Source organism: Otolemur garnettii, unplaced genomic scaffold, assembly GCF_000181295.1.
Source record: "Otolemur garnettii isolate 467f Iridium unplaced genomic scaffold, OtoGar3 scaffold00073, whole genome shotgun sequence".
Lineage (NCBI taxonomy): Eukaryota > Metazoa > Chordata > Mammalia > Primates > Galagidae > Otolemur > Otolemur garnettii.
Genome location: NW_003852468.1, coordinates 2,160,112 through 2,171,250, shown reverse-complemented (window position 1 = coordinate 2,171,250; position 11,139 = coordinate 2,160,112). Strand labels below are relative to the sequence as shown.

Sequence of the window (11,139 nt, the reverse complement as noted above, 5' to 3'; positions counted from 1 at the left end):
AAAAAAAAAAAAAAAAAAAGAAAAGAAAAAAAGCCAGAAGCATTGCTGGTTTCCTTCGCTTCTCTCTCAGGCTTATAAATGGTAGTTCTTCAAATGGGAGTCCTCTTCAGAATGGGTCAAGCAGCCTTGTAGAAGTCCGGGACTAAAGCTCCCTTTTTATTTCCTACAGAGAAATTCAATACCTTCTCTCCAGACGTCGGCCCCTAGCCCATATTTCAGCTGGAATGATCTCTCCTGGTTTCAGAGCCTAACCCGATTGCCCATCATCCTTAAAGGGATCCTGACAAAGGAGGATGCAGAGTTGGCTGTGAAGCACAATGTCCAAGGCATCGTGGTTTCCAACCATGGTGGGAGGCAGCTTGATGAGGTTCCCTCTTCCGTAAGTAGGAGGTCATGAGAGGGGGGTGAATGGAGAGCAAGGAGCGCCCTTCACTGGGCTCTCTGATTATAAAGCTTCCTACTTCCCAGCCCAACTCCTATAGTCACTTTTCACACACCCAGCACCTTTCACACACCTGGTAATTGGCAGAGGGGAGAATGTAAAGAGTGCAGGTCAGAGTGGGCCCTGAGGCATCCCAACCACTCCGACCAGGTAAGAGCAGAAAGCAGCACTGAGCTGCCTCCAGCACTCAGCAATCAGGCTCTGAAAAGAAAACTAATCCAGGGGGAAACCTGTGGCTCAAAGGAATAGGAAGCAGGCCCCAATATGCTGGAGGTGGCGGGTTCAAGCCCAGCCCCGGTCAAAAACTGCAAAAAAAGAAAGAAAGAAAACTAATCCATATGTAAATCCAAGAAGGGAGGTGGGTGAGAAGGGGTATCCACTCTCCTATCTACTGGGCACCACACAGGGGTACAAGCACACCTCCTGGGTGAAGGGCTCAACTGCAACTTGAACTTTATCTAACAAAGGCAAACAATGTAACCTAACGGTATGGACCCTCATATTAATCTGAAATTTTAAAAATACCAAAAAAGAAAAGAAAACTAACAAAAACAGTATGCAGTAGGTGTCAGGCTTTTAGTAATCAATTTAGCTTGTCCTGCTCCCTTGAGAGGGCTGAGTAGTAAGTGGAGAAAGAGGAAAACTAATTCCCCCACGCGCTTCCTCCACAGAGAGTATTGGCCCAAGGGCCTGAGAGAGGGGATTTCTCCTATGTCTTTATGCTTATTGTTTTCCCAAGTCATTTGGCAAAACTTCCAAACCCAAGAGCACCCTGGAATCATCCAAGTTTAGTGCCAGGATTAGTAAGGTTCTTTCTTGCCTTGGAGCTCAAAAGTTAAGAAGGTGCCAAGAAAAACTTAGTAAGGTAAATATTATAATATTTTTGTGCATTATTTTAAAAATGAAAATTAAAACAAAAATCCGTGGTAACAAAATGTCAACATTTTAAATAAAGATAGGACCCACCCTTGCAATTTGTATAACCCTGCTTCACCTCAGCTTAGTTCTGGCCCTGGGTCCAATAAAACTTTATTTACAAAAACAAGTCCCAACTCACAGGTCAGAATTCACCACCTGATTTTTTAAAATCGTTACATTTGAATATCATTTCTATGAGTTTTGAACCACCCCCTAAATTTTGAGGCTCAGGTAAGTGCCTCACCTCCCTCAGGCTGGTGTCAGCCTTGTAAGGGGTGAAACTTTCTGAAAGAAGCCCCCAACTCTATGAGGTTTCATTCCCACATTGCCTTTGTGTTTCCTCCTGGGACCAGGGGAAAGGATAAGTCAGCTGTTGTCCCCAGAAGACTCTAGTAATGTTCTATTCCAATCTATTAAAAATAAACTCTGGGGCAGTGCCTGTGGCTCAAGGAATAAGGTGCTGGCCCCATATAACAGAGGTGGTGGGTTCAAACCCAGCCCCAGCCAAAAAAAAATGCAAAAATAAACTCAGAGGCTAAAATTCAAGCTAAAATTCACTCCATGCTCTGCTTCTCAAATTGTTGTCCTCTCTGCTGTCCAGTATGGCTCACAAAAACAGTATGGACAAATATACTTTTTAACAACACCGTGAGGATATTTCTTTCTTCTTTTTTTAGGATATCATAGTCTAAGTTTATCTTCTAGTAGAGAGAGGGAAGAGAGTGGGCCAAGGGATGAGAAAGAGAGAGAGAAGAGAGCAGAGAGTGAGAGAAGGAAAGATGGGGGGTGGGGAGCCAGAGAATGGCATGGGACCCTAAAGAAAGGAAGGTAGAATGCCAGCCCATGAACATATTTCAAATAATACCCTGCTGGGATTATAAAATACCCCTTATTTTGGACCTGAATTCCCTCCAGTTATTACATCTAAATTCAGAACAGTCAATTTCACCTGTAAATTAATTCTTTTTTTCCCCCAAGAGCTGGTGTCACAGTACATCTATACATGAAAGTACAAAATTCTTTCCTCCAAGTTTCTTATTCTGCTCAGTCGCAGCCAAAGGATCTCATTCAGGTAGAATTCTGATGAATTCCTTTGACAACAAAAGGTCCCCTATGGCCCAATTTCAACTCCTCCTCGGGCCATCCCTCAGAGAAGCACAGGGAAGAATGCAGAGGCAGTTCCAGAATTCCCTACATCACTCCTCTTTACAGTCTGGGAGGCGCCCAGAGCATGGGCTGGCCTGGAGCACCTGGGGTGGTCAAAGTCTATTGGAATTACAAAAGCAAGATAAGAGAGAACCCAGAGTGAGATCAGGTCAAAGTTATTTTGCCCCGTAAGGACTGAAACTTTACAGTGTTGTTGCTCCTGTCCTATCTCATTGAGCAAATAAACCACAGGGGGACTCAGGGACTCGCTGGTCATGTGGTGCTTAAGAGGTAACAGGCAGGCCAGTCTCCCAAGGCAGGAGAGCCTCCCGCAGTGGAGAGCTGTTCCTAGCTGAGCCACCCTGGAGGCAGAGATGATAGAAGAAAATAGAAGGCAAAATGTTGTCTGAGAAAAAGAACGCTGAAGTACACATTATAAATGAAAAATGTCCCCTTTAGGATGTAAAGAGGAACCAGTTCTTCCAACCTGTACATAATTGAGTTAGAAGCTGGACTAGAGCCAGAGCAGAAAGCTGTAGGAGGGACAGCTGAGAAGACCCCAGGACCCCCACCTCCTACCCCCCTACCCCCACAGTGTGCCCACAGCAGCTGCTGATGCAGGTGCCAGCTATCTCCAGTCTGGGAAGGAAGAGACTGTCCACGGAATGGACTCCGAGTTCATGTTCGGGACTCCTATCCCACGTTCAGAAAACCTCCCAGCCTGGGTGCATCTCCTTTCTAGATAGACGCTTTGACAGAAGTGGTGACTGCTGTAAACGGGAAACTTGAAGTGTACCTGGACGGCGGGGTCCGGACTGGCAATGACGTGCTGAAGGCTCTGGCCCTGGGTGCGAAGTGCGTCTTTCTTGGCAGACCAATCCTATGGGGTCTTGCCTGCAAGGTGAGAGTGGAAAGCAGGAACCACCTGGAAGATACAGATTCTTGTCTGTTTCCCTGCTTTTCTGTGGCTCACCCTCCAAGCTTAGCCATGCTTGGAGGTGCCACAAATAGCTGCAGGATAGTCACACCACACCCACACCTCCAGGCCTCCTCAGCAGACTGGCAATAGCTCTTAACCCCCTGTCTTCTCTGTGTTTTCCTTTATTCCCCATGAATTCTAACTTCATAGACACCCACCCTCCTCCCTTCCACAGCTCTGGCTACAGCTAGAATTTACACTCAGCTGCTGCTCAGAATATTCCTCCATGACCCATTTTGTCTCTCTCTCTCTCTCTGTGAGCAGGGTGAACATGGTGTTAGAGATGTTTTGAACATTTTAAAAAATGAACTCCACACTTCCATGGCCCTTACAGGTAAGGATTTAAATTTTTTTCCTGATTTGGACCTTTAAATAAGAGACCTAAAGAGCAGGACCGGCAGCCTTTGCCCCAGCTGAGCCTTTCTCAGCTTGGTAGCTGTCCAGAGGGTGGAAACGGGGAAATACATCTGAGTCAAAGATTAAGCAATCTCTGGGTTCAGTGGAAAGAAACCCAGTGTTCTGCTCAAGGTCATTGTCTGTTCCGGGGAGGCTCGCCCACCTCCAGCTCTGAATTCCTGCTCTTGCCAAATTGACTTATCCCATGTCTGCTGTTTCTGTCCACTCCAAACAACGCAGACATGAAACTCAACGCTTTCCTATCTTTCCGCTTTAGGAGAAGACCCTCTCGTGAGTTATGTTTATTCAGTAATACATTCCACCCAAGTTGTGGTGCATCAACACAAATATGGAAAGAGCTTCCATTTAACATTACACATCCTGTTATTAAATTCTTTCAGCCCTTCTCCATGCCTGCTCGGGCCCATGACGCCTCAGCTAGCTCTTCTTTCTCCCTTCCCTTTTTACTTTCTTTCTTTCTTTTTTTTTTTTTTTGAGACAGAGTCTCACTCAGTCATCCTGGGGTTGAGTACCCTGGCATCATAGCTCACAGCAACTTCAAATTCTCAGACTCAAGTGATTCTCTTGCCTCAGCCTCCCGAGTAGCTAGGACTACAAGCACCCACCACAATGCCTGGCTATTTTTAGAGAGAGGGTCTCCCTCTTGCCCAGGCTGGTCTTGAACTCCTAAGGTCAAGCAATTCACCCAGCTGGGGTTCCCAGAGTGCTAGGATTACAGGCGTGAGCTACCGTGCCTGGCCCTTCTCTTTTTACTTTCTATCTGGAGTTACTCCCACAATCCCTGTATCCAATCTTAGCTACAGTCTTCATCATTTTGGATGTTAATTAAGATCTTCTACTGAAGTTCTGTCTTTACCCTTGACAGAACTTTTCCTTAGAGGGCAGGTATTATGTGGAATATTCACTCATCTCTCTCACTGTCCCTGATTCATATTCCTCCCTCATAGATACTTCCTATGTCCCTGAGCCTTATCAGAACTGAAAAAAAGAGAAAGGATGTCTACTGTACACAAGAGTTAATTTTTAAAATGCCAAAAATAAGGTTTTCACATTTTTACCTTGACATTTTGAAAGATGTCATGGGCACAAGCTCATTAATTAATCACCAATGCAATCAGAATCACTGTATCCATTCTCTACAGAAACTATTTTATCAGAGTGAGCACAAAGGTCAAGTCAAATTTGTTCCCATTGGATCACTACATACCCAGGATGGAGTGGGTTGCTGGTGTTTAAAGGAGCCTTGTAACTGCATTGTTCTTTTAGGATGTCGGTCGATTGCTGAGATCAATCGGAACCTGATCCAGTTCTCCAGGTTGTAATGAAAAAGAGCTCACGACCAGACTGCTGGCTTGCACACAGGAGGAACACAAACTCACAACACGCGTGTGCTATCATCCTGCCTGGACCCATCCTATTCCACAGCTCACACCCTGGGCCTCCAATCCCTTCACCCCTATACTTCAGGCCTTTCAAACCCATCTTCTTCAAATACCTTTAGTCTCCTTTGCTTCACTGACTTTTTATGTTATTCTCTTGCCTAAAATCCTCCTCTGAAATAAAAGATCTCAGAAGGGCAGATCAGCAATGACTGAAACAGCCCGTGGGTTATATTTTTTGCCTACCCTTTGTATCTCTGTGAAATGATTATGAAACTTTGCCCTCTGGACAGATCAGCTATGTATATTAAACCCCCCCCCAACTACAATCTCTATCTACGGCAGCACACACGAGCCAGATGAAAGGAAAGGAAACTCGTGTACTTAGATTACTTAGGAGAGTAGTAGATACTTTGCAGAATCATGGTCTTTGAAAAAGAGATTCAGGAGCCTAAGTTTGATGTTCTTGTTAAAAAATTGGTGAAAGGAAAGGGGAAATTGACCATGATCTCAGTGTCAGACCTGAAGTTTTTATTCAGGTCTTAAATTAACTCCTGCTTCGATGGGCTGATACTTTGAGGCCAAGGAAGAGTTTTTAATTTGGCAGCAAGGATAGAGTGCTTGAGTTGAAAGTGTAGAGACATACAAAGTTTAGAGACAACTAAGTTCGTGAACTTACCCTAGAAAGAGTGCTATATACTTTATTGCTAAATATCACTATGGTCACCTTCAAAGTACCCCCCTGGGGAAGCTATGCAACAACACCAGCTCCTAGTTCACCTTTCAGAGCAATTTTGGAACTCTTTTTCTGGAATGACCATCAGAGCTGTGGTTGTATGAGGTCTGACAATTAAGTTCATGAACTTATTCTAGAAAATATGCTTGAAGGGTGGATTACCAGTATGACATGTCCAGTTTAATCTCTGAGACAATGAGTGGTGCTTGGGTAAGAACCAACCATATCTGTATGACTGAGTAAATGCCATGCAAATTGACCTCCCTGTTAGCTGGTGAGAGTTTGTTGGAAGGAACAGGCTGCCATATTGTTTAAGGGACCTGTGAACAGCTCTAATTCCTTAGGAGAAGCACTCAAATGCCCCAGGTGGTGGCTGGGGCCCTGGAACTTCTAGGTTACTCCTTGCTCTCCACCACAGCAGATGTGGGTAAGAGAGTGAAGCTAGCTAGGACTGGATCAGGTGAACCTGTCCTCAGGCTCTACAGAAGCTGATAGGGTTTCCCATGTAGGGGGAAAAGTCTGCTTGGAGGGGAGGGGCCATCTGGGATCACAATCAGGCTGTCAGAAGAGGATTTCACTCTTCTCCCTGACGCAGTGCCCTGCGGTCTCCCACTAGCCTCTGCTGGCAGACAAAAGTTCAAACTACTGAGCTCCCTATCGAGTGCCTTGCTGCTGGGACCCACACTGCAATTTCTTTTTAGTTCTGCCCAGGAGGACTCCCTCGCTTCACAAGGTTAGTTCACTATTCTCCCATCTGTGCCCTTGGGCAACATGATGGAGCTCTAGAGTGTGAGACCTGACCTGCAGGCTTGTTCCTGGGTCCCTGAAGATTTGTCCCTGACTGTGCCAGGGACAAGTGTGCTGGTGCCCAGTAGCCCCAGGGGGTGCTCAGATGGGTTTGACATCCCTCTGCTTCAGGTGTGCCTTCTCTGATGGAGCAGTCAGGCAGGTAGCACCAGGGAGGGCTGGCAAGCAGGGAGGTTCCAGCTGGAGCACTGCATGGTCCACCGTGTTTTTAAGAACGAACGTTTGAGCCACTTTCTGTGGAAGCTGTGGCCAGGCAGACACACCAGCAGAGGGGAAGAGCAGTTGCTACAAGCCCCAGCTCGAGGCTCAGCAACCACAGGTGGGCAAGGGGAGTCTGGATGGAGAAAAGCTAGCACTCAGGCCATCTCTGTCCCTCTCTCCAGAAGCCAGCCCACCCAGAACGTCTAGCCTATGGGGTCATGCAGATCCCCCAAGAACCACTGACCCCCTGCGGGTCCCACAGTCTGGGCCAGAGTTGGGAAATGTTTGTGTGGGGTTGAGGAAGAGGAAAACTGAGGCGTTGAGGCCCCCGGAGGGGAGGACACAGACCCACGTGGGTGGAGAAGCAGTGTGGTGCTGGCCAGCTGAGCTCAGGTCTGTCTGTGGTGATGGGAAATGCTCCAAGGGGCTGGCAACCTGGTTCGTTGTCCTCAAGAAACATCCTGTTGGCTGGCAGCAGCAGTTTTTGGATAGAAGGGCTCTCCCACAGCTCAGGAGCCCACTGACTGCCCGAGATGTGGGGGGAGGGAGCAACAAACCCCTTCAACTAACTACCCTTCTTGCTGGACATCACGCCTCTGCCGGCAGGATATTGATTTCTGCTGTCTGTTCCTTCTCGTTCTGCTCTGCAACTTCTTCCCCCAGGTGAGTGAATGTTTAAACTACTTTGTCGGACACTAACCAGAAATTCGCATCAATTTACATATCCATAAATGGCACAACCAAAAACTTCAATTATTCTGATGTTTGCTAAACTAGTTGTGATTTTCAAACTGGGTTCAGTGAAGGGTTAATGTTCTTTGTAATGCAAGAGAAATTCCCAAGGAGAGAAGGCGGCTTGCTGGGGAATATGATGATCTATTCTCTCTCTCTCTCTTTTTTTTTTAAATTAGAGTTTCAAGAACCAGAACGGCAAATCAGCTACGCACTCAATAAGGAAATAGTCAAGTAGTTTAAAGCACCTCAATAAGGAAATAGTCAAGTAGTTTAAAGCACCTCGTGATAATGAAATAGCATATGGGCTAATGCTTTCAAGGAGTACTTATGGCATGAGGAGATAACTATAGCTAAGTGCCAAAAGCAAGACATAAACTTTATCTCTTATTATCTCAACTCAATGCACATGGACACCTACAAACGCCCATGCAAGCATATTAAATCACACTGACAGAAAGATAGGAAGGACACACCAACGTTTAACAATAGTTATATCTAGGTATGACTTTTTACTTCTCTTCTTTGTACTTTTCTCTCATTTTTAAGCTATTTACAATTTTAAAAAATAGCACATTGAAACATGCCCCATGCTGGATAAACCTTGTAAGCATCATGCTAAGCGAAAGAGGCCAATCAAAAAATATCAAATAAATACATGAATCCGTTTATATAAATATACAAGGATGGGCAGATCCATAAAGACAGGAAGTAGAGTCAGTCGTGGTTGCCTAGAGCTGGGGGAAAGGTGGACAGTGGGTAATGACGGCGGAGTGATGAAATGCACTAAAATTTTACTGTTGTGATAGTTTTGCAACTCTGTGGATATGCTAAAAAGAAAACCTTGAATTGTATACTTTAAAGGTGTAAGCCATGTGGTATATAAATGATATTTAATAAAGCTGTTCAAAGAAAAAAATAAGATACACATTATGTAGAATGTGGTTTTAAACTTTTTAAAGGTAGGAGGAGGAAAAGAAAGGAGAGAATGAAGATGAGAACTAGTGGACAATTTTTTTTTTCTTTTTTGAGACTATGTCACTCTATGTTGCCCTCAGTAGAGTGTTATGGCATCCCAGCTCACAGCAACCTCAAATTCCTGGGCTTAAGTGATTCTCTTGCTTCAGCCTCCTGAGTAGCTGGGACTACAGGCGCCCACCACAATGCCTGGCTATTTTTTGGTTGTAGCTGTTATTATTGTTTGGCAGGCCCAGGCTGAGGTTTGAACCTGTGTACTCCAGTATATGTGTCTGGTGCCCTAGCTGCTGAGCTATGGAGGATAAATTTGACTGCTCTAAATCCCTGAATACAACTCCACCTTGACCAAGATCTAGGGGTAGATGGCCCCATCTGCCCATCTCAACCCGCAATGGCTCATATTGACATTATCTCTTCATACCTATTTTTCTTTCTAGAATGTCAATTCTGCAAGGGCAAAGGCTATGTCTCATTTACTTTAATGCCTCCAGGCCTTAGGACAGATCCTGCTACAAACCCAGAACACCATGAAAGGCTTTTTGTCTGGTTGGTTAGTTTTGGTTTTAATTTTTTGTTTTTGGCTTAAAACAGTAGAGATTCATTCTCACAGTTCTGGAGACTAACAGTCCAAAATCAAAATGTCAGCAGGGCCATGCTTTCTCTCAAAGCTATAGAGAAGAAGCCTTCCCCAACTTTTTTTTTTTTTTCCAGTTTTTAGCTGAGGCTAGGTTTGAACTCACCACCTCTGGCATATGTGGCTGGTGCCTTACTCCTTTGAGCCACAGGTGCCGCCCCTTCCCTAACTCGTTGTAACTTCTGGGATGCCAGTAATCGTCTGCATTCCATGGCTTGTAGAGCCAGAACTCCAATCTGTACTTCCATCATTGCATGGTATTTTCCCTGTGTGTCTCATTATGAATTATGAGATCCCCAAGTCATCCCCGTCTACATCTCCCTTCATCTCCCAAGACCAGGGTGTTCCTGAGTAGAGGGGATTCAATAGTGTGGACCCAAAGATTCTTCTACTCAAAAGCCTATTGGCCATTTAAAAAAATAATTCTTATAATCCTCAATTCCTTCTGATTAGGGTTGACTTGAGGCTAGGCTGGAATCCCAGAGTCCACTCACAGTACAGATATAAGAAAAGAAGCTGTCAAATTGAATAAGATATCATGGAGTCCCAGTTAGGGCCCATTTTACTTCCTCTCTCCTCCTCTCTTACCACAGCCCAACAGATACATTTTTGAAGACAAAGTTAACAGGAATCCAAAAAAAAAAAAAAATTGCCACTCACAGGAAGGAAAGAAATAGATGATTCTGAGGGCTGAAGCAATCATTATTCTGATAAAATGTAGCCCAGAGATTAGATAAAATTTGAGGACTTTCAGATGATTAAAGATTAGAAAGTTTTAAGCACATTAAGTCATCAAAGAGCATTCTTCACAAGAGTCGATCTGAAAAATGCTATGGCCTCATTTACTTTTGACTCAAAACTTTGAAGAACAAGTTCAAAGGCCCCTCTTACCCTCTCTCACCCTCTCTTTGCCCTTCCACCGTGGGATGACGTAGCAAGAAGGCCCTTACCAGACACAGCCTCTTGATCTGGAGCTTCCCAGCCTTCAGAACCACGAGCGGGTGCATTTCTGTTCATTGTAAATGACCCACTCTGTGTGGTACTCTTTGATAGCAGCACAAAATGAACTAAGACCTGGTAAAGGCATGAATGTAGCCATTTGGCATTCATCTATTCATCATTAATTTATCCAGCAAATGTCCATTAAGCCCCTATGTGTCAAGCATTTAGGGAGATACAAAGATAAGTAAGATATGAATCCTGCCCTGAGGAAAGTGTATGGTCAGTATGTTTGCCAAGAAAAGCCACAGGTTTTCACTGACATCGCAAGTTATGAAGCAGATTAGTAACTGAAATTAGTGTTTAACTTTCAGTGTTATTCCTGAAGACAATCCACATGAAGAACTCTCACGAGCTACTCTGAGTTCCTTTTCCTACAGGTTTCCCTGGAGCTGCCAGAGTTCTAAACAAATTCCTTCACATTCTAGGTGAAGGATTCAAAACCTAAAGGGATTGGGTGATAAACCCAAGACCACATCACAAGTTAGTAATAGAATCAAGATTTAAGCCCAGGCCAGCCCAATGGCTCACACCTGTAGTCCTAACACTCTGGGAGGCTAAGGGGGGAAGATTGCTTGAGCTCAAGAGTTCCAGACCAGCCAGAGCAAAGCAAAATCCCATCTCTACAAAAAATAGAAAAACGGAGGCAAGAGCATTGCTTGAGCCCAAGAGTTTGAGGTTGCAATGTGTGGTGATGATACCACCATCTCTACCAGGGTGACAGAGTAAGACTGTCACCCTGTCTCAAAAAAAAAAAAAAAAAAAAAAAAA

At 44.7% G+C, this 11,139-nt stretch overlaps 2 protein-coding genes across 5 annotated transcripts in view; both read left to right on the top strand.

Annotated features, from left to right (window-relative positions):
* The window catches only part of HAO2 (hydroxyacid oxidase 2), a 24,401-nt gene extending 18,875 nt beyond the window's left edge, over window positions 1-5,526 (top strand). For both annotated transcript variants that reach the window (XM_003793812.3, XM_012807672.2), the window contains exons 5-8: window positions 170-379; window positions 3,249-3,407; window positions 3,750-3,819; window positions 5,169-5,526. In XM_003793812.3, the coding sequence (XP_003793860.1) occupies window positions 170-379; window positions 3,249-3,407; window positions 3,750-3,819; window positions 5,169-5,224 (495 nt within the window). In that variant the 3' untranslated portion in view covers window positions 5,225-5,526. The remainder of the gene's footprint in view (window positions 1-169; window positions 380-3,248; window positions 3,408-3,749; window positions 3,820-5,168) is intronic.
* A 1,044-nt stretch (window positions 5,527-6,570) lies between these two features.
* LOC100966795 (3 beta-hydroxysteroid dehydrogenase/Delta 5-->4-isomerase-like) overlaps window positions 6,571-11,139 on the top strand; it is a 23,614-nt gene continuing 19,045 nt past the window's right edge. The window contains exons 1-2 of one of the 3 annotated variants that reach the window (XM_023515493.1): window positions 6,571-6,750; window positions 7,632-7,688. The gene's annotated coding sequence lies outside the window, so the exon portion shown is untranslated. Of the gene's footprint in view, window positions 6,751-6,835; window positions 7,689-11,139 lie in introns of those variants that run through there. The other 2 variants (XM_023515492.1, XM_012807627.2) reach the window with 2 other exon arrangements.